Source organism: Galeopterus variegatus, unplaced genomic scaffold (assembly GCF_000696425.1).
Source record: "Galeopterus variegatus unplaced genomic scaffold, G_variegatus-3.0.2 Scaffold132, whole genome shotgun sequence".
Taxonomy (NCBI): domain Eukaryota; kingdom Metazoa; phylum Chordata; class Mammalia; order Dermoptera; family Cynocephalidae; genus Galeopterus; species Galeopterus variegatus.
The window spans coordinates 394,170-418,148 of NW_007726243.1; the positions used below are offsets into that span (position 1 = coordinate 394,170).

Sequence of the window (23,979 nt, forward strand, 5' to 3'; positions counted from 1 at the left end):
CACACATGTGCTGAGTGTTAGGGCTGACGTGTTACTGGCAGTGATACATCCCTATCCCCACATCCACTGCTCTATCCTGTTTGGTATAGAAAATGAGTTAATCCGAATTGGGCCACCTGGAGCCCAGGACAGGTACCCAGGTGTGCCAGTGAGTGTGCACAAGGCTGGCTCTTTCAAGTATATGAATGTTATGGATACCAATGTGGATTTACATGACAGAGAAGCTTCCTCATTGCTTTAGGTTTCTACAGGGACACGCAGTGTCTCTTCTGCTACCATCACACATATTTTCGTATAACATGCCTACCTCATGAATGCTACACCCTTCCCCTCCCCAGCTATGGTGCTCTTGTGCTATACTGGATTCAATTTATATAGAATTCTACAGCATTCTATTACATATTTGAAATAATACAATATTTCTATATAAGCACTTTAATGTCTAAAATAAAATCTTGGCTTTTTTCACTCAGAGTTTCCACATTTTACTTAAATTAATCCTTGTACTTTTTTTTTACACTTCTGGTTTTCTAAATGGAATGTAACTGAATAGATTCAGACCACATATTATAAAGTAGAAAAGCAGGTATTAGTTATCTGTCCTCAAATAGGTTAGAAATATATAGTCCCCTGAGTTTTTGAACAGAAAGCAATATGTGCTCCTTTTAAGGCTGAGTTTTTTCAGGACTTGCTAATATGAGCTAGGAGGTAGGAGAAGCCTTCTTATGTTCTCAGTGCCCCAGAGGTTCAGTCAGGGGTGAGTTCAAAATTCCTAAAGACCTCAAGCTTCCACAAAAATACAAACCCCAAGATAAGGTTAATCTTCTACTTAGTGTTAGCCTGGATTGGAAAGACTAATCAAATGAGCTTTCATCTAAGAATTGTCTTCTAATGACATAAATTCATATTAAAATATAGTTTCGCCATGAATTTGTGTAGTCTTTCATTTTTAAATTTCGCATTGTGGAGCATTTCAAACATATACAAATTTAGGGAGAATAAGATAATGAAACTTAACACACCATTACCCAGTTTTAGCAGTTATTAATATTTTGTCAATCATGTTTTATCTAAAGCTTCCCCCCTTTTTCTTTGCACCATAGTATTTTAAAGTAAATTTCAGACATCATGTCAATTCTCCTGTAAATGTTTCAGCACTTATCTCTAACTTATAGGGTCTTTTTAACATGACCACCATGCCATAATATACCTATAAAATTAATAACAATTTCTAAATATCATCCAATAGTCTCCTATGTTTAAATTTCCCTGATTGCCTCCAAAATATCTTTTTATAGATTGTTCAAATTAGAATCCATATGAGGTTCATGCATTGTATTTAGCTGTTTATATCTCTTGTGTCTCTTTTTTTCTACATAATTATTTTAGGTTTGCTTATAATTTATCAAGGGAGTTTAAAGGAAGAATTGCTACCAAAATTAATGCCTTAGGTTCTATCTTTAAATCATTAATTTGTACATTATTTACATTTTCAAGTTCATACATACTTAATGCTGAAAGGTGAAGGTCTAGAAAAATAAGCAGACAAAATGTTTCTTTTGTGATTCAAAAACAATAATGAATTGATTTTATTACTCAAGGGAAGAAATCAAACACAGAGATTTGGCCCACACCCTATTTAAGTTCAAGTATGCCTATATTATATCGCATTTTTAAGCTACATTATAGTTTGACCTAACCAAAATATCACTTTAACTATGAACACAAAATTTGTAAATGAGACCTTTCCTTCTGGGATTGTGTCTTTTTTGTCTTTCAGATTTTGGGTGTGTGTTTCATTATAATAAATTCAAACTAAAACAATGTTTTCTTACCAAACATGAGTGAGCAAGTGTATCTCCTCTACCATTACTAATTGACATACCTGAATTTTGCTTGTCCATTTGATTGTATTCCCATGGCGTTCAATCTGATATCTCAAAAGTGTTGTTCTTTGTAAACATAGTTTAATCATATATTTGCTTCTTTTTTAATACTTGTTTTGCCATTCTACCAGGTTGTACATTATTTTCCTTCAACATGGGTAGGAGGACAGAAAAGAATTTCTACTGCCACTATAATTTTAACACTACCATCCTTGATTTAAGTAGCACAGTGCAGCTAAAATGCCTCAAAATTTTACCATTTCTTTTTATAAACTCTCAATCTTGTGATATCTTTCCTTTCTTAGGACATGAACGAGTCTGCCAAACAAGAAGATATTTTGGAATCCACAACAGATGCTGCAGAATGGAGTCTGGAAGTGGAACGTGTACTACCACAACTGAAAGTCACGATTAGGACTGACAATAAGGTATTGAAGAGAGAACACATTTTATTCAAAAACATTTTTAAAAGTCAATTTTAGGGTCAGGGGTACTCCCAATTATACAAATGATTTAAGAGGGGCAGTATGTTTCAGTTTCCAGTGTTTTGTCATAATAGGGATTTACCAAATTGTTGTTGAATAAATAAATAATGTAATATGGTCCAACAAGCAAAGAAGAGATCTTTGAAAGAATGATTTGGGTCACATCTTACTTCCCTGGGATCAAGGAGTATTTTCTAAATGCATTTCAGTGTATGTTCTTAGAAATCATATTTTGTTTAGGTGAATAGGAACTTTATGAATATACCAATGGATTAGAATTAGAATATGGCTTAGAACTCTGCTGGAGGGCAAAACAGAAGGCAGCCTGGAAGCTGCCTTGTGTAATCCAGCACACACTCATAGGATTAAAAATTAAATATTAAGAAAAATAATCAATAAGTCACATGTAATAAGATTTAGGGATTAGACCAGATGAACTGGACCATTGTATCAAATTTCTGCTTCCTTTTTACCTACTATTTTATAAGTACAAGCTAATAAGTGACTAGACAAAACTATTCTCATTAGTGGTGTAATAATCTCTACACAATGGGCTACGGACAGATAGGTAAAGAAACTAAAGGAGGATTTTCATCCTTGGAAGCTGGATATAAGCCCCCAGTATTAAGAAACAAGGTTCTAGGGAAGCTTCTTACTCTGAAAGTGTGGTTCTGCGTCCGCCCCTAAGTAGAAGCCCTACAAAGATTGCAGTTTTCAGAGTGCCTTAGAAGCTAATTCATTCTCAGAATGTCTGGATTTGAGTTTGTAAAACTGTATCCCAGAACAGATAAGAAGCTGCCTGTAGATTCCTAGGGCAGTCCCAGAATAGAATAAGGACAACAGAGGTCTTTCTACTCTGTGAACAGCTGTGGAACAAACACTATCCAAGGTAAATGGACAAACCTGCAGGCTGTTACTATATATTTACCCAATCATTGTTTGACTACATTGGAGTTGAATTCTTTGCATATCTCTTATATGTAAATATGTGAGTATATTAATAAGAATTTCTTCTTCACATATTAGATCTGTACTGGAAGTCTTAATTTTCAAAAATATGATTTTTTTCCCCTAAAATGTAATTTCTGATTCCTTGGTTTTGTCAGAACAAATTTCTTTTCATAAGATTAAAAATCATTATTATTGTGATTCTAGTTAGAATAACATGTTAAAATAATTGTGCAGTTAGGAACTCTCAAGTACAGCTTAATCCCATAAGGAAGCTAGTTTAATTTGTTTACTTTCAAGCTAAGTAAATTCTTCAAGTCAAACATCTCATTTAGAACCTAATAAGGTGTTTTTTTTAAAAAAAGCAGTCATTGATTTCCACATAATAGAAGTAACTTAAAAGAAAGAAAGAATATAAATGTAAACGCTAACACGTACTGTTCTACACACCTAAGCACAGGTCAAATTCTGTAATGGACCAATATTATAATCATCAAAATCCTGGTTTCTTGGAGAATTAGTGTTCTACTGATTTGAGGAAGAATTAACTACTTGAAAGTTGAACTCTTACCATAATGCTATACTGTTAGCCTTAATCTTATGAGGATATACTGTGCCAAATTAATTATATAATAAAGTTTTATAGGCAGCATTCAAAAATATCAGATAAAGGTTTTTTTCAGTATTTTTTAGAATATGTGGATATCATTTTGAATTTAGATTTTGATTACTTTTTCAGAATTCTTCTGTAGATCATTTGGTCTTTGTATCCAGTATTTCACAAACTCTTCTTTTCTTCTAAGTCTTTTAGATATGGCAAATGGGAAATTCAGCTTGGAGGTCAATTCTTTATTCAGCATACTTAAGAAAAATAAAGTACATTGGTTTCAGAAAATGAGACTAATGAACAGAGAAATGTTTCTCATGTCTCAGGAATAAAAATAAAATAATCTGCTTACATATAAGGTCTCTTCTGACAGTCATTATCCTCTTCCATCAGAAGTTGACTTTAGCATCATGGTAGGTACCATTCTTCCTTGACTACCGACTCTACCAAAACTTCTTTACTTTTGGCCAAATAATTAACCTTTTACTCAACACAGGCTAGTTAGGACATTTAAAGATCTCAATTTTGTGTTTAAGGAGAAAAATAGAAATTAACTATTTGGGGATCAATGTGTTTTACTGGTCACCTTTGAATTAACTTTTAAGTAGCTTAGAGATGTGGAACATAAGCAATAAAGGGCTTCCATTATTTGAATCAATTATAAATTTCCTTAAAATACCCTTGCATTAGTAATAAATAAGACCCATTTTTATTTGGCACTGGGTCAAATATTTATTTTGCTTTTTTCTCTCACAAGTTCAGTTTATTCTTTCTATGATTCCTAGCAGGGAATGACAAAAAAGTAAACCTCCTTTTCTGTTCTTTTTATATACTATAGTATATATGCTTTGATGAGTCCTATCATATACCAGTATTTTATTTTGTATTCTTTCCATGATGTTGCAATCAGATTTTTATTGCTAAACTAGCTTATCCCTGTTATCTGCCAGTACTTGCTACTGTTGCCAGTTCTCAAAGAATGCAAACTAATTTTAATATTAGCTTAAACAAAATAGAATTAGGAAAATAAACAGGTTGCCAAAAATGCAAATAGTATGCTCCACAACTGAAGATAAAGGATTTTTGTTATATGCTGAGTTGAATGAAAGATATTAGTAGTTCCCTTTTTAGCACTATTTATAGTGAATACTCCTGGTGATTGCTTCTAGGGTAGGTATATACCCAGAGACCATCTCAGATCTGCCCCGAATTGGAATAATGTGTCTAAAGACAGTCAGAATTTCTGCCAAGAGAGTCAATAAATTCAGTCAAATTCTAGGTCATGCCACTCTTGTAATGCCTCAGCTGTGACCAAATAGGTAAGGCTCAGGCGTCAATTCCTTAGAAAAGCAGTCTGAGGATACCTACACTAGAGTTGGTGCCATCTAAAAGTGTTGTTGGTACACTATGATTGTACATATTGTGTCCTACTCCACTTATTTTTTTTTCCCTCTATTTCTCATACCGTTTTTTTCTCTGATTTTTATCTCTCTTTTTTATTGTTCTTTATTAGACACAACAGTGGTGCCCACAAGTGTTACACAATTGCTCTGGTAGAATTTAAGCTAAGTTAGATCAAACAACATCTGTGATTTTACTCAGACTAGACTTTGATCTGTAACTAATTAAAAATTATCCTAACCACTGAGTCTTTTTAAAATACAATTTTATTTTTAATTATAAAAATAATATTGAAATAATGTTTCAAGGAGGAAGGGGGCAGACAGTGTGCTGTGAATTAGAAGCTAGAGATCACACATTTAGTTCTACTGTCACTTCCTGATTTATTGAGCTAAAGTTTCAGAAACTTAGTGAAACTGTGGTAGCCACGAAGACCCAGAGAAGATGGAGCCTGTCTCACACACCTCCCCAAGGCTTCCAGAGTTTATCTTTATACCACTGTTAACTCTGTGACCTAGGGTAACTATTTTGCCTTTCTGTTTTTCCTATTCCTTACCTGTAAAATGGAACTAATTATATTGTCTCACAGAATTGTAAAGTACCAAAAAACAGTGTCTGACACATAGTTAATGCCTAATACATGTTAATTATTATCTCACATTATTATTATTGTGTTCTAACATAGTCCTTTTATATTTGGTGCCTATATCTGTGTAAGGAAGAATTTACAAAATTTCTGCACTAATGCCTTTCATCATTTAAAGAATGTTCATAAAATCAGCCTAATATCCTTACATGAGATTATAATCAGATTCATATAACTATCACTTTGATGAATCTTTCTAGTTTCTTCTCTACTAAATGTATATATAATATGATAATACCTTACATTTACTAACTGTTTGCCATGTGCCAAGCACTGTTCTTAGCACCTCACATGTATTAACTCATTTAATTCTTTCTACCATCCTGTGAGATATAGGTATCTCTTCCCACAAATGAGGAACCTGAAACACAGAGAAGTAACTTGCTTCTGTCTTGCCTTTGTAAGTGACAGATACGGTATTTGAACTGACAACCTAGGCTTTTAGCAATTGTATTAGAGACAATATAGCATACCGGTTAAAAGCACAAATTCCAAACCCAGGTTGCTTGAGTACATATCCTGGCTGTAACACTTATTAGTTATATGACCCTGTGGGCAAGTTACTCTGTGCCTCAGTTTCCACATCTGTAAAATAGATTGTATTACAGTACCTCCCTCAAAGTGTTCTTAAAGGATTAAATGAATTAACATATCTAAAGCACTTAGAATGGTGCCAGAAGAATCACTTGCTATGTGTTGGCCACTATTTCTGTGTGCTTTTATTTATATAATTGAGATTATACCTTTTTAAAAAAATATAACACTACATCTTAAGCATTTCCACACATCATTATAATTTATAAACCATAACTTTAATGGCAGTCTATAATGTTTGAAGGTTACCATCAATCCCCAGCTGAATGCCAGGTAGCAGAGATGGCTTGGCCAAGCTCAGCAGGTTCGGATCAAACCAGGAGCTCTAGATTCTGGGTGGAGAAATGGCAGAACGAAGTCATATGAGAGCTGGAGGCTCGAATATGGGTAAGCATAAGTAAGGACCATAAGGTCTGAGAGCACAGACCAATAGCAAGAAGTGGATCGTGCCAATGAGTCATTTTAGAGAAACAAGAGGGATCTGAAGGTGGAAGTTCAGTTGAAAGGCAAAACACAGAGAGCAGGAAGCAGAAATGAAGATTAAATTAGAAAATAGATTTAGAAATCTTTGGTAATTATTCATTACTGCAACAGTGTACAGTTAGTCCAACCTATAGGTTGGAGCTGCTGTTATCTTTTTTCAGCTTGTACGAGAGACTCTCTTCCAGGGTCCTTTATCGTCATTATTGAAGGATAACGTTTTCCTATGTGATTGAAAAATTTTTAATTCCATAATAGCAATACATACAAGGGTACTTCAAAAAGTTCATGGAAAAATATAATTAAAAGGTAATATGAATCTTTCCATGAACTTTTTGAGGTACCCTCGTATATATGTTTTTAAATTTTTAAGTGAATCAATTGATAATTGCTGAGTTGAATGTAACAGTAGTTGAAGCTGAGCTGCCAAAGAATTCTACATGTACCATATTTCTGGGGAAATAGAAAATGTAGATACATATTCATAAAGATTTTCATTTTCTGTATTTTTATGAATTTTGTAACTCCAAATAAATATTTAATGCTGTTTCTTGAGGAATAAAATTCTATCTTGAGTTTTCTTTTTACTATGAAAGCAAACTTTTATTTATTTGACTTTGTTGAAATAAACGAATACCACCCAAATGAGAACAAGCAAAGGCTATTTAATCAGAGCTCGCTATAGCAAGGGAGTCAGCCACCATCACTTGTATTTGGCTCAAAGGCAGGTAGGGGAATTTAAAAGATTTATATGGGAAAAAGGGAAAGGCTTCAGATATGTTCAGAGATGACTGGTAATCTGGAGGTAGGCTAAATTAGCAGTAGGGCATCCTATGTGATTGGTTGCTTAGGGGCGGGTATTTGGCTTTATCTGTTGGTCCTAAGTTGGAAGTTGAATGGTGGGCAAAAATGGGGAAGCTGGCAGTCCTTGATTAAGTCCTAACTGTTCTGGGTTGATTGCTACAGAGGTTGTGGTTGGGTTCCTGGACTGGTTGCTGTAGATTGTGGGTTGGAGTTCTGTTTTTGTATATGCGCTGGCCATTGTCTGTTGTCCATTTGTATATTCAGTCTTTCAACTTCATTCATTCACCCAGAGGAAAGTGGCTTCTTAAGTCATCAATCTTATTAGTCTATCAGGACAATGATTTTTTTTTTTTCAATTCAGAAATGGTGTGTGTGTGTGTGTGTGTGTGTGTGTGTGTGTGTGTGTGTTTACCACAGTAGAAATCAAGTAAACAATAATGTTTACTCCTGTTGCCCAGAAATAAAGAGCAGAAAGTGTGAAATCAGTTTTCAGGTAGACCTTACATAGGCCCTTTTCTTCAATTACACAGTACTTAGGACTAAAATATTGTACATTATGATGATTTAATATTAGGTATTTAATACAATGAAAAATGTTCTAACATGCTTTAATGCCCTGTGGATATTGTAATTAAAATTTTTATTAATGACTTAGATTTTTTTCCAAATTATAATTAAATGTTTCCTGCTTTGTTGTTCTAAAAGATAGTTGGATAGGGTACCCCCTTCATTCCACCAAAATATCTCTTGTAATTATGTAAATCTTTAGGCTGATTACAAGGCATTTAGATAAAAATAAAAAAAAATTTTTGAGGCTTTGGAAGTATTACAGCATGGGTTTCTAATTATTTCAAACCTTTGGTTCACTGAACTGCTTTTATACCTGTCTTACTTTCTCCAACTGCAGTTGTAAAAAGAACCTTAAACTTTAAATTTCAACTCCAAGCAATTGGGATTTTTTTTAAAACGTAAATAAACTGTACAGGTGTTGCCTAGAGTAATTCACAGCAGGAAAACTTTTGGGAAGATTCTTGTGCTAAGGATGGAAGGATTTCAATAGTCTCGAGCCCTTGGGCTCTATAGACATTGTGAGAGTGAAAACCTAAGAGAGAGGAGAGAGGCCTTGTTAATCAGCAGGTGGAATTCCATTTAAATGAACCCGGAGGGACCACAACAGAATTGCTATAGTAGATCTAAGTCTCCTCAAATTGAAAGCCAAATCCTGCAGCAAAGTCCAGTGGTAAGCATTCTCATTTTAGTATTGTAGACAAATCTGTATCTGGAAGCAAAAAAGGGTATTTTTCTTGTTCGAAAGCAGTGGAGAGAGCAACTTGCTTTGACATTCTGCCATACCTGTGTTAATAAAATTTAGCTTTTCTAAATATTTTGGGCTTGCAGGGATTTACAAATTGTTTGGGACTAAAGAGCATTTCTTAAGACTTATTCTCTGCTTGTTGGATAGGATATATTGATAGGATCCTTGCATCTATGAGCAAAAAGTTATAATATATTCGGTGAGCTAGGATACAGGAATATATTTTGTCTATAATAGTCATTAAATGGGATTCTCCCTATTATTTGAATAATAGTGAAACTACATTTATAATTCTTATAGATTTTCTGGTAGACAGACCTTCTGTTGAGAAATATTCACATAATGTAAAGAAAAATAAGGTACCAAATTTTAAAAAAATCAGCTTTTACAATTACCAGTAACAAATGTAAACATAAGTGGTAATAAGTTGGTCTCCATGATACTCCATGCAGTAGTAGTAACTTCAATTACTGTCACAGATGTTTGTAATTGTATCTATTGCTGCCAGACAATAAATGCTTTTTAATATAGTAAGGCCATAAATGTACATGCTCCTGTTGTTTAAGCAAAATACAATTTTCAGCAGATTTATCCTTGAAACACCTGCTATAATCAAAAAGAGGTGAATTTTATCAAAATAAACTGCCTGAATTAACTAGACACACATACATTTTTAGAGCAGTCTGCATGATTACTCAACTGCCACATTGTCGTCTCAGAGGATGAGGGGAAATATTCACTGATGGACTTTTACAGGCAAGCTTTCTTGAAAGACTTCAAAGAGCAGAATATTGTTTGGTGCTGTTGTATTGTTAAACAAGGTCTTATTTTGTGAACTTAAAGTTGTATTTGCAAGGTCAGCTGTTTTTTTCTTTGTTGCATATGGGTCATGGACAGATATCAGGGTTGTGGGGAAGAATACTGTGTTTAAAATTATACATGTAAAAATACAGCAAAAGGTCAGAGAAAAACGCAGCCATCCTTAAGCAGCTAGAAAAGATTTTTAGTTACATCTATCACAGTCTTGTTGAACATTCAGGATATTCTGTGTTTAAAGACAGTTGATGATGCCTTCCTTCCTATTTACCCTGATTGTGATAAATATTTCAACTGGATAAGGGGAAGGTTCCATTTATTACAAGTTGAAATAGAGTATAAGTTTTTTCCTTTTAGAGATTACCGTCAGCTGTAACTAAGAGATTCAACAGTTGTAACAGATTTTAAGGAAATAAGCAGTATTATTTCCTTAAATACTGTGTCTTATGTAAGTACTGCAGAGGGAAATTACTAATACCTCACTGCTGATATATCTCAAATAGATATTTATGATTGAGAGCAGTGAATTAATACATATTGATTATAATTATAATTTCTGGACTGCCTAAATGTTTCATTACTGTAAAGTATGATTTAATGTTTCCTTTAAATTATTTAATATAAAATATGAATTGAAGCAGAAACCATTTATCATGTGGACCTTCCTACAAAATGTACTTTTTACTGGCTTTACTAACTTTTCCAATCAACCATATTATAGTTCTCATTATCACTGTGTTTTATTAAAAATGTCTTAATATTTGGACAAATTTTACACCAATGCTTTTTTATCCTTATCCCACTATTTTTGATTCTGTTTCCTTATACTGAGGTAATGATTTATGTTTCTTGGTTCTTCAAACATGTAGGAAATGACTCTTATTTATTGTTTGGAGGAGGCTTTTTTGGGGGGGATGGGGTAGAGGAGTGAATATCAGTATGAGATCCAAGTTTTGATTAGTAGATTCCTGAAGTTGGAAGAGAATGTCAAGGTCATATGGTCCTGCTTTCCAACATGGTTACTCAGCATCCTGTGTAATAATTAGATACTGATTTGGCCTATGAGTTTTCATGCATTCTCAGAGGGTCCCCATTCACTCCCTGTCTGTCTAGTCATATCTGTTCTGTGGGTTTGTAACTCCTTCTATAGTCTGGAAACTCTCATTCAGGAGATCTGTGTGGCCCTATAAAAGGGGTGTGAATGGAGTAAGTATGAATAATAGGTCTGAGTCAACATAAGAAAACTCTTTAGTAATGGATGGTAGTCAGTAAAGGTAATCTCTGACCACATGTTAGAAATGTGATTATTTAACTAACGAAGTATTTTATTATAGAGATTATGGATTTCCAGTTTCAGGTAAGTTACAGGCATGTGTGACAATACCAGTGATTGCTGTGATAGCCTTGCCTACCCACTTTGCACACTGTTGTATTTTTCTCTGCCATGAGAGAAATATCTAGACAGCATTTCTACTTCCTCAAGGAAACATGTATTACCAGCAATAATGATTATTCCCACACCCTTTGCAACAAATACACTACAACATACACCACACATACACATTCAACTCTTCTTAATTTGCATATTTAGTTCTTTGAATACTTAAAAAAGTAAAATCATGCTTTCACACCACGAGAATGTCCCACAGAAGACTTTATGCTTCTGGCAATGGAAGAAAAATGACACATTAAAAAATTCAGGAAAGCCGTGTTCTGTGATTATCCTGCAACCTGTTGGGCATTTTTCATTAAGCAAGTAATTCATTTTCATGAAGAAGTTAATTGAATGGACAACCTCACCTTCTCTTCTCCTCTCTTTCTCACACACACATACACGTGAGCTCACACACAAATACATGCACAAATGTGGGCGGTAAAGAAGCTGAAAATTCTGACTGTGAGAACCAGAAGAGATTGCAAATCTGCTCGTGCAAAATGGTGAGAAGAGAATACAGATAATGTTCTCTTATCAGGGAAAGGAGTGTTCTCTGTGGAGGAGGGAAATATGTTGCTCATGTCCTTGCAGAAAGCATGATAGATTATAGAATTGTCCCAGAAATATTTGCTACAGTGAACTTAGACATATGTAGCTCCTTCTACCCTGGCCTCTTTCACTTAGTCTAATTTCCTGCCATCAGATTTGCAAAGAATTCTATTGTTAACCATTGATGGGTTCTTAAACATGTCACAGGAACGTCAATATTCCACATTGAAATCTTGAGACTGGTCATTTTTGAACTGCAATTCAAACTTGGCCCTCCCTCTCTACCACTGCAGCTAAAAAAGAGATGTGTTGTCCAAATCCCCTTATAAGCAAGGACTTGCTGCCCAGCCACAGAAAGTGTGGTCAGCAGACAGCTTCCAGGTGTCCACTCCTTCAGTGGCAGAGAGCTGCCAAATTCAAGGTGTCATCCTTCCCAGGGCAGCCTGCACCTGGGCATATGTGAATTATTTCCAGTTTGGGACTCCTATAAACAATGCTACTATGAAAATTCTTGCATATGTCTTTTGGCAAACATATGTGCACATTTCTCCTGGAATTTCTCCTAGGAGTGGACTTGTTAGGTCATGGTATATGTGTATTTTCAGCTTTAGTAGACCCTGACAGATAGTTTTTGAAAGTGGTTATAAAAATTATACTCCCTCTAGCAGTATATGAAAGTTCAGATTGCTTTCCATCTTTACCAGCATTCAGTATAGTTTTAGTCTTTATTTTAGTCATTATGATAGGTGTGTTGTGATATCTCATTGTCATTTTAATTTGCATTTCCCTGACTAATGAGATTGAGCCCCTTTTCATGTTTATCTGGAATTTGGATATCCTCTTTTGTCTTTTATTACTGGTTTATCTGCCTTTGCTTTTGACTTATACAAGTTCTTTGTATATTCTGGATATGAATCCTCTGTCAGATATATGTACTGCAAATATCTCCTCTTCAGTTTCCCTTTTCTGTCCATTGTTTGTGTATTATGATAAACAGTGGCTTAATTTTAATACACTCAAAATGATCTTGGGGGGCAGAATATGGCTAATATTTACATTTTGTTGAAAAAATCTTTGCTTACCTCAGTGTTATGAAGATATTCTCCTATGTTTTCTTCTTGAATCTTTATTGTTTTGCCTTTCACATTGAGATCTGCAGTACATCTAAATTTGGATTCTTGTGTATGGTGTGAGGTAGAACTCAAGGTACACTTGGTTTTCTTATGTATGTGCAACTGACCCAGTGTATTAGTCTGTTTCGTGTTGCTATAACAGAATACCTGAGACCAGGTAATTTATAAGAACAGAGGTTTATTTGGCTCACGATTCTGGGACAGCTGCATCTGGCACAGGCCTCAGGTTGCTTCTATTCATGGTAGAAAGTGGCAGGCAGCCGGTGGGTACAAGCAGATCACATGGCGAGAGGAAGCAAGAGAGAAAGAGGAGGTGCGAGGTCTTTTAAACAACCTGCTGTTGTGGGAGCTAGTAGAGCAAGATCTCACTCAGGTCCCCCTCCCCCAGGGAGAGCATTAATCCAGTCATGAGGGATCTGCCCCCATGACTCAAACAGCTCCCAACACTGCCACATTGGGGATCAGATTTCCATTTGAGTTTTGGTGGGGACAACACATCCAAACTCTGTCACCCAGACAGTTGATTGAAAGGTTATCCTTTCACCAGTGCACTGCTTTGTTGTAAATCAAGTGAGCATATATGTGTGCATCTGTATCAGGACTCCCTATTACATTTGTCTATTTGTTGTTATTTGATATTATTGAAAATGGTATATTTTGGATTTTCTGTTTATTGTTACTGGTATGTATAATGGATATAGCTATATAAATGGAGATATAGAGATAGGTATGTGAGTATATCTCCAGCAAATTTGCTAAATTTGCTTATTCATTCAAACAGTAGGCCTGTAGCTTCTTTTGCCTTTTCTGCACTTACAATTAAGTCATCTACAAATAACATCAATCTCACTTCTTTCTTTACAAGCCTTATTTATACCTTTTTATTTTATCTTGCCTGATATACAGGTTAAGAACTCTAATCTTACGTTGGATGTAAGTGGTATTAACAGGGAGAAAGCATTCTATATTTCAGTTTCACCATTAAGTATGATGTTAGCTTTATGACTTTTATAAATATCCTTAGTAGATTAAGGAAGTTCTTTTTTGTTCCTAGTTTGCTAAGAGTTTTATCATGAAAGGATGTTAAATTTTTTTCAAATGATTTTTTTTTCTTCTTCTATTGAGATGCTCATACAATTTATCTCTTGTTTTCCCTTTTGTGGTGAATTATATTGATTGATTTTTGAGCATTAAACCAACCTCGCGTTTTGGAATAAATGCGACCTGATCGTGATATATTATCCTCTTTCTATATTACTGGGTTTGATTTGATAATTTTTTTAAAAGATTTTTATGTCTACATTTACAAAAGCTATTTATCTGTAATTTTTTTTGTTTGTTTGTTTGTTTTTTAGTTGTCCTTGTCAAATTTTGTTGTAATGTTATGCAGGCCTCATAAAACAAGGTGGCAATTTCCCTTTCTTTGTTTTCTGTTCTCTGGTAGAGTTTATGTAAGATTACTATTTCTTTTCTTAAATGTTGGGGAAAATTCACTGATGAAGCCATATGGGTTTGGATATTTCTTTATGAGAAAGTTTTAAAATATATATGTTTATCCTAAAAAATTTTTAATTCATTTTCATTACATAATTTATATAAATACACTCTTGTATAAATTCAAATATTACAATTAAAACTAAAGTCCCCTTAGTTTTATTATCCCCTTAAAATGTTTAGTTATACTTTATTGTATTTCATCAGGGAAATGATGTTATTGTATAGTGATCCTTGTGAGTTTGATCTCAACCACGGATTTACTTGGGTGAGCTTGGGAAGTCTTTAAAAATAGCTAAGTCCCAATTTTCTCATCTTAGTAGAGTTTTTAAGAGAATTATATGTAATGATGTATCAATAGTGCTTAGCATACTGCCTGACACAAACTAAGCATTCCATGAATGTTAACATTGTAGTAACCATTATTAGATTTAAAAAGATCTCAGGGTAGATACAACTGTTGGGGGACTACTCTATACCCAAGGAAAGAGAAAAGGTTTCTAAAAGGCCAAAATATACACCATTCAAAAAAAACTGCACTAAAGCTTATACATTTTATTTGTAGCAGAGTCTCATATATCCTTTTTTGGAACTTACTTATCTTTATTTTAGAGATAGTTCTAGCAAGGTTATATAGTTTGTTCGTCTATAGCAGATTAGAAGTAACAAGCCTCCCTAGTGTCTATGCTTTAGCAAAACAACCAAGATAATATACATATATTTAATGTGAAAACTTTGAATTGGGAAATATCAGAATTTCTTGTGCTTCTTATTGAAATTGGGTGACAAACTAGGGAAATGAAATTCATACATTAAAGTGATCCTGAAAATCCCTAGAGAAAGTGAATTCTGAGTTGAAACAAAGGCCTAATGAGAAAAATGGGATAAGGTGTCTTAAATGGAGCTTCTAAAAGTCCCTGTAAATGTTTTTACACTCACTAAAATAAAACTGCAAAACAAAACATTGAATTAAGATTTCACTGGTAATTATTCATAACACAGTTGGGGGAAGGGCAGTGAGAATAGAGGAGAAAGGTAGGGTAGATGACAGACCAGGAGTAACATTTGTTGTGATGGAAAGCGATTCAAGATGGATCAGAGCCTTGGAGCCTGCTTCTCCTCTTAGAGGGGGAGAAGCAAAAGGTGCTGCTAATAGACCCCTGTGAACTGCAAACTGCTAAGGTCACTGTGCTCTGGCCTGGATTTTTCCTGAGCCTAGAGAAAAGCATCCCAGCATGCAGGAAGGCGCCTTCCTCAGCTTTTTTCTATCAAGAATTCTTCAGCACTATGCCTCTCCACACATGAAGCTCAAGCTCTGTTTTGAAAAAAACGGAGTTTGACATTTTCCAAGTTGTAAACTAATGAAACTTATACACAGATATAAGTTCCATTTACCATCCCTAGCTCATAATTTAGTCTTTTTCCTGTGCAGTTTCAGAGAGAAGCTTTAAGAATTGAGTTGGAGATCCAGAAGAAGAAACAAAATGTGTCTTCATATGCAAAGGAAGTCTTTCAGGTGTTGTTCTGTTGAAGTAAAACCCAGATATCCATATAATCTTGCCCGTCACCTGAATAGCTGCAACTAGATGTCATACATTTTGATTTTATGGTATGCTGTGAATCACCATCTGCAGATACTTCATTACAGTTCTCCAGTTTCTGTAAAAGGGAGATATATAACATAATTTAGTGCTAACAAATTTGGAGTGGAGAGGGGGTTTATGGTCAAACAATACCTTTGCTATTTACCTCATCAGTGATAGAATCATACATGAGATTTTGAATGAGAGGATTTTGGTTTAGAAGGTCTAAAGAAATGATACACTGTATCATTATTAGTCTTCTCAATTCCATTGAGAGAAAAACTATGCAAGATTAGGTGAAACACCTCTAATAGAGAGGAGAAATGATTGTTAATGAAGACACTTTAGAGCACTTTGGATTAGGTGACCAGCAGACCTTAGGAGCCCACATGTTCTCACTTGATATATAAAAGAATTCGCAGTTTGCCTTATAAATGCTTTAGTAGTTCATTTTATCACAAAGAAAAGCACCATACAATATGTGGAAAATGTACTGGTTTGGGAGTGCTTTCCATTTTCCAGACATGAAACTTTGGAAATGTCATTTAGCCTATCTGATTCTTCATTTTTCTCACTATAAACTATGTATATGTAATCAGTTTTTCAGCATAACAGCCCCCAGGTCACAGTGGCTTGCCATAACAGTAACACATTTATTCTCACTCAGAATACACGTTTGCTGATGTGTGGCTCAGCTGCAGCTCTAATCCACCTGGGTTCCATGTTTCTTACTCCCAGACCCAGGCTGAAAGGAGAGCCCCTATGTGGGGCACACTCATTATCATGGCTGAGAGAAAGGGCAAGAGAGCTGGTGGCTGGATGCCTCTTTCAGCTTCTGCACAGTGCTGGGTGGACCATCATTCCACTGACTAAGGAGAATCACATAGCTGTGGCCAGCATCAGTGGAGCAGGGAAGTATACTCCTCCCACAGCCAGCCAGCAGATCTCATAACCCGCTTACAGAGAAAGCAGAAGTGAATAAGAAGGGATGCCAATATCTATCTATCTCCATACCTTCGTGAGTCTCAAATAAGGAAAGTTATATAAAAGTGCATTGTAAACTAATAGATTCTCTACTAATGTAAGAACTGCTATCATCTATGAATAGTACCTTTTAATGTTACTTATTTCAGGGATCCAAGTAGAAGTCCTTACATATTAAAACCCATCACTTTTTCTCCATTCTTCCACAAACCTTTGTAAAGCTTTTAACTATCTCAGTTGTAGTATTTCAAAAGCTATGTATTTTGCCTTTTTATATTCATGTTTTTAAAATGCCACAATTATAATTATTCATATTTATTTTCTTCTATAATGCTATTAAACCTCTTTCAAGAATTTCTTGGGCATCTAGAAGGTTTTTGCCTTTTCTTTTCCTTGATAATTAAGATGATAAAATTTCCTGTAGGAAATTTGAAAAATTTTGTAAGGATAAAGAAAACATTTAAAGGCACCCATATTCAAATCTCTGTCTTTATACACACACACACACACACACACACACACATGCACATTCAAATATACACAAATACTAATTTTTACTAAATTGAATACCTAATGAATATACTCTTTTGAGACTGTATTTTCCATTTTACTATATGCTGTCACTGTGCATTTTGCTGGTCATTAAATATTTTTGAGAACATGAATTTAATATTTTAAAATATAATATTCATGTATGTAATATGTAATATACATACAATTATGAAGCTCAATAATAAAACAAACCCACTACTCAATTTGAGAACTAGACCATTACAGCACCCTTGAAGTTACCTGTGTGCTGCCCTGCTGCCGCCCCTTCCCACCCACAGTAACCACTATCCTCAAGTTCCTGTACTCTCACAAGCTTCTTTTTTTTATTATTACTGTTTTCACATATGTGTGTCTCCAAACAATGTATCATTGAGCTTTTGCTTGATTTTGACCTTTATTTTTAGTAGTGGAATGAATATTACAAAATTAGTTTAAATTGTCCTCTACTGCTAGATATTTAGAGTGTTTTCTGCTGTTTTACTTTAACAAAGAACTTGTACGTTAGTCTTTGTATGTATTCCCAATTATTTCCTTGGGAATAATTTGTAGAGGTGAAATTGCTAGGTTAAAGAGCAAGAACACTTTTAAGGCTTGTTTTTATAACTGCATCAGGAAATATGTCCATCTAGAAGATTTTAATAAAACAAATATTCAAATTTGCCTAGCAGATAATTATAAACCATTACTAGCTTTTCATTTTAATGGACTATAAGAATACACAAATGTTCCAGTGGATTATCAAATTCAACGAATCCAAAACCAAATTCTCAGTATTTCTGTCATCCCTGAAATCTGTGGTATTCCTGTCTCTTCAGTTCCTCAGGCTAGAAACCTTAAAGACACCTTCTCTCTACTTCTATACCTTGACTTCACCTGCCCCACACTCACACCTCCCCTCAGTCAGTCTTCAAGTCCTGCTAGTTCTGCCTCTACAGTGCCCCTTGAATCCATCCCTTCCCTTCCATTCTTACAGCATTGCTCTGACTCAAACCCTGCTAGTCTTTTTAATGTGGACCATTACACAGCCTCCTAACTAGTCTTCAGTCTTTAGTCTCTTACCTTGCTAATCAGTCCTTCATTCTGTTACTCTCTCAAAACACGTTTGTCTTTAAAACAAAACCAAAAGTGCGTGATAGCTGCTCATTATCCACATGATAAAATTCACACTCATTAGTTGTTATAGGCAAAGCCATTGATCTAATTTAATCTACTTTATTTTCTCATGATCCATCCCCTACCCCAAGAACTTTGTGTTTTATACTTATACAATAGCCAGCCTAGGCTACTTGTTATCTGTGTATTTTCCTTGTTCATTTTACTCCCTCAAACTAAAATATCCTTCCTCTCCCCCTTCTTTCCAGTCTGTTGAAATGCTACTCATGTTTCAGGGTTCCACAGAAATATCAGCTCCTCCATGGAGTTTTATACCAATGTAAGTTATCAGTGTTATACATAGATGAGTCAGGCATTGTTGCTTCTCTCAAAATGTTTTAAATATCCATACATGCAAAAATATATTTATAAATAATGCTGGGTAGAAAAAGCACAACACAAACTATGTTAAACACATCCATTATTGTAAATAAAATATATATATATATATATATAAATTTATGCATATTTTATATGTGTGTATTTACATACATATATATGGAGAAAAACAGAGGCAAAGACAAACAGAAACTGATAGGAAGAAAGGGAAGATATGTAAATATTTAAGCTTGGTGTTTATTAAGCCCTCTGAAATTCTTGGAACCAGGCAAGATGAATATTTTTTCAAAAAATTAATAATGTAATGATACTTGTTAGGTTCATTTTATTTCATAAAGATGCTTACTTGGGCTTAAATAGGTTTTTGTTTTGAGGCTTAACGATATTTGGTCCAGTTGCAGGAGGCCAGCTAGTTGCTCCTCCTTCCTGTTCAGTGTTGACCGGCTGAGCTGGAGGGGCTTCCTTCTCTTGCCAGATCTGTCTAGTCGTAGTCACGGGTGGTGAACAGTCTCTTTAACTGTAAAACGAAAACATTGCACTAGATGATTGTTATATGGATGAGTAGATGATCTCTCAGGTCCCTTCCAGCTCTCATATTCTGAGATACTCTTTGCTAATGAGACAAAAATGCTTAAGGATAAAGGAAAGTGCTAATTTCTTCTCTGCTCCAGCACCATCACTAGTGTCAAGTAGCCAGTTTCCCTTCTGAACTGCCAGTATGTGTTGTGTGGGAATTAGCACATTTGACTTCTGATCAAGGTACACCACTACCTCTGTGGCGCTGGGTGTGGCCCTTTCTGTCACCAGACCTCTGTTTGCTTATCTATGAAATGACAAAGTCGACACTAGATGCTGTTTAAGGTTCTTGGCAGTTTTAATATATTATAATTTTATAATTGGTGTGTTTGAAGTGCCCAAGAATATTTTTACCCTGTAGTTACTAGCTGTTTCAAAGTTAAGAAATAGGCAAAATGGGACTATTCACAAAATATTTTTCTCTTCACAAAATGGTGTTGATAGTGAAGTGGTGCAGCAGGGTATACAAATGGATATGCGTGATTTAGAAATATCCTGGTTCCATCGCTTGCTTCAACTTACCATATTATTTTTTTCTTATGGGTATGTCTCAAGTCTTTTAAAATTGTTACTTGTAATATAAACTGAAATATTTTGAAGATATCTTGTAGGAAATTCAAATGTTGGTGTAGATTTCAAATATACACACTAATTTAGATCAATCTAGTAGTAGGCAGTATTTCAAAATATATGAATTCTAGTATTTATTATGGACTTATTAAGAAAGAGACTCAGAAGTTTTACTGAATAAGAGGACACCATTTTAATTTCCATGGGACAAACTAATCTTTGACATATGATATTTGAGTCTAGAGTTGCTTCTGCAAACATAATTGTTGCTGCTTAAACAAGTATTTCATTTCTAGTAATTAGAATTATTTTTTTTTCACTTTGCTGGGTAGTCATAAATATTAACCACCAGCAGTGCAGGAATAATTTATATTCAAATTGTCAGACATTCACTCTGTGAACACATAAAATAATTTACATTTATTTGGAACCTTTTATCCTCAAGTGCTGTACACATATTTCTTTATAATCTGATTGCAAGCTATATATAGGACTCTCCCACCTTAAACAGGGCTGCAACCTAAGTAATTAAGAAAAAAGGACACTACTTCACAGCAAGTAGAGGAAAGAAGGAAATGCATTACATTTTTCATTGTTTCTATGTGCTCTCATGCTTGCAGGATTGGAGAATCCATGTTGACCAAATGCACCAGCACAAAAGTGGAATTGAGTCTGCTCTAAAAGAGACCAAGGTATGTGAATTACTTCAGATGAATCAATATACATTGATTCATCAGTGCAACACCTATTGTGGGAGAACATGAAAGAAAAAAAAAAAACCACATTCTTTGCCCTTCAGGAGCTTACTAATTGAATGTACCATATTACATTTCAACAGTCCTAGCATTTAAACCAACTAAAGAAACTAATTTATAAATTAAATATAATTTTTATATTTTTATTTATAAAAGCTGTATATATTATGTATACAAATATAATACATATATCAAACACATACATCCAATATACATATTAGAGAAGCATTTCATCATTTTTTCCTCACTGAATCCCATAGTATGAGAGAACACAAGGCCAGCAATTCCCAGAACCTGTAGCTTCCCCAGGCTTCCTGTCCTGATAGAAACAGGGACATCTGGAGGATGACACAAAGATGCAAAATTAGAGTGAAATGTTAAGGGTCTCAGCTAGAGCAATAAGTTTAGGGATCTAATTCCAACTGGAATACTCCAGTCATCTCTGAATTGTGCTATGGAAATAAGTCCCTTACCTACTATGATTGTGAACTTTATATAAAGCTAATTATAATCACATAAATTTTAGATTTACATAGGGACAAATGAATTGACTAATACTACCAGGTGCATTTTTTATTTTAACATTCTGCAAAGTGTGACTAAAATATTTCTTACCACAGACTTCTTTTGCTTTTGAAAATTTCAAACTGTCTCCTTTTCACATGTGGTTGATCATTTGAGAAATGGATTGAGGGTGATTTAACCCATTTTTAAATATCTTTGGAAAAATAAATTTGTGAGTTATTTTATCTACTAAAGTCCCATGGAATTTCTAGGGATTTTTGGACAAACTCCATAATGAAATTGGCAGGACTCTGGAAAAGATTGGCAGCCGAGAAAAGTACATTAACAATCAGCTTGAGAACTTGGTTCGAGAATATCGTGCAGCTCAAGCCCAGCTGAGTGAGGTAATTTAAGAATGATTTCCAGGGATTTATTGCAATTCATGACCCTAATCCCTAAACTTGACACACTTCTCATTTGAGACTCATGAAATGCTTTTCACAAACAGCAACACATTGATTCTCTACCCCCTTTAGGAAGCCAACTAAGGCACTAGAACTTATCTCCATTTGACATGTAATAGAAATTATCTCCTACAAGTCTTTAAATGCACTTCTTCATTTAATCTTAAAAAATGAAATTATATATTGTTGGGGAACATGGCTTAGAACAGGAACGAAGTGTCAGGACACCTGATTTTGTTTCCAAGTCTGTTGTTAATTTACCACAGGAGTAGGAGGAAGAATAATATGCATTTACATGTGTCAGAGGGAAAAGACAGACCTTGCTATGCTTCTTACAACCACACAATAAGGAACATGAAAGCAAGATACATTCAGAGACAAGCAGTTTAATTAATGAAATGAGACAAATTTTTCATTCTTTCGAAGTTTTAGAATTTTAACCAAAAAATAAAATCACTAGCATTTAAAAGCAGCAATTCTTTGTTTCAGCAGTAGGTATCTAAAGGCTTTCTTTTGAGATTTTTGCCCCCTATTTCCTGAAGTTAAGGAAGACTAGTAAGAACACTTATAAACATTAGTTGAAGACATATTTTTTTTTTACTTTCAGCACACGAGGTTCAAAGAAGAGAAAAGTGGAAATAAATTTGAGATACTTCTGTACTTTCAGAAGTTCTCAAAGACTAAATAGTAATCTTTACTTTTTTGTTATATTATTTGTTTAATTCACTATTCCCTCATATACACATCTATTCATGAATCTTTTTACTTAAAAATGGTATAAAATTATCTGATTAAAACAACCATATCTAACACTAATATTAACTAATTGTTAGATTAGTTTCTAAGAACATGTTCTAGTTGATTGTACTGTCATACTGTTTGTTAATCCTTATTAATAGCTGAGCCTGATGCTCTACTTTTTTTTTTCTTTTTTTAGGACTGATTTTCTCTTCATAGCATGCAAATTAAATTGACCAAGAGCCAGTCTCCTAAACTATTTAGGAATGGCTGAGGACAGTTTTTATTGTGAACCATGTCCCATGCAAGTTACACAGTCAGTATGTGAAGGTTAAGGTAGTTCATCATTTTATAGTGCTCTAGTTAAATACATGGTGCCTATTAGGGACATAAAATAGCTACAGTTAAATGTCACTTTCACAAATGTATTCACAAATAAGGAGGGGGGTTGTCATAAAATAATATGCAGAAATTGCAAGCACAAAGAGGTCACATTTAAGTAATCTGCTTCTGTTTTAAATTTGTCCTTAAAACAAAATGTTTTCCCCCTTAGGCAAGGGAGCGATACCAGCAGGGAAATGGAGGAGTAACTGAAAGGACCAGACTCCTGTCTGAGGTACACACTGGGCTCCTGCTGTGCTTCTCACCTGTCAGCTGGGCTCCAGCCATTCAGAGCCAGTGGATGGTTTAATACTGCTTATTTTAATAATCTCTTCCTGTGGTTTTAAGTCATTTTCTTTAGGAGAAAATCCCTAATTTTCTTATCAGTGAATCAGTTATTTACTTACACATTTCTTATTTTAATAGGATGCCTGAAGTTGCTGTATTAAATTCAGCATATAATCTGATCATAATATTAGCATCCTTATAAACTTCCTTAATCTTTTCCTTTTTAAAAAAATAATAATTATATTTAACATATAGAAGAGTAGGTAAAGCACTGAATTAGGAGTCTATAACAAGTTATAATGTTAGTCTGCAAGATAAAGATTTATTTTTAGTGATTATTATTGATAACTTGTGTGTTATCCTGGGTATTTATCTGTTCTCAATTGAGAGTGGCTTATAACCTCTTCCTTCAGAGAACTTCTAGAATATTTGCACATATTGTTACATTTATTTTCATGATCTTGCAAGAGAGGTAAGACCTGATCTATATTCCCACTTTT

General features: G+C 34.5%; 1 protein-coding gene across 4 annotated transcripts in view; it reads left to right on the forward strand.

Moving 5' to 3' along the window:
* Positions 1–23,979, forward strand: part of IFT57 (intraflagellar transport 57) — a 51,860-nt gene that overhangs the window by 25,086 nt on the left and 2,795 nt on the right. For 3 of the 4 annotated variants that reach the window (XM_008588795.1, XM_008588796.1, XM_008588806.1), the window contains 4 exons: positions 2,192–2,314; positions 20,970–21,041; positions 21,881–22,012; positions 23,364–23,426. In XM_008588795.1, the coding sequence (XP_008587017.1) occupies positions 2,192–2,314; positions 20,970–21,041; positions 21,881–22,012; positions 23,364–23,426 (390 nt within the window). The remainder of the gene's footprint in view (positions 1–2,191; positions 2,315–20,969; positions 21,042–21,880; positions 22,013–23,363; positions 23,427–23,979) is intronic. The other variant, XM_008588800.1, reaches the window with a different exon arrangement.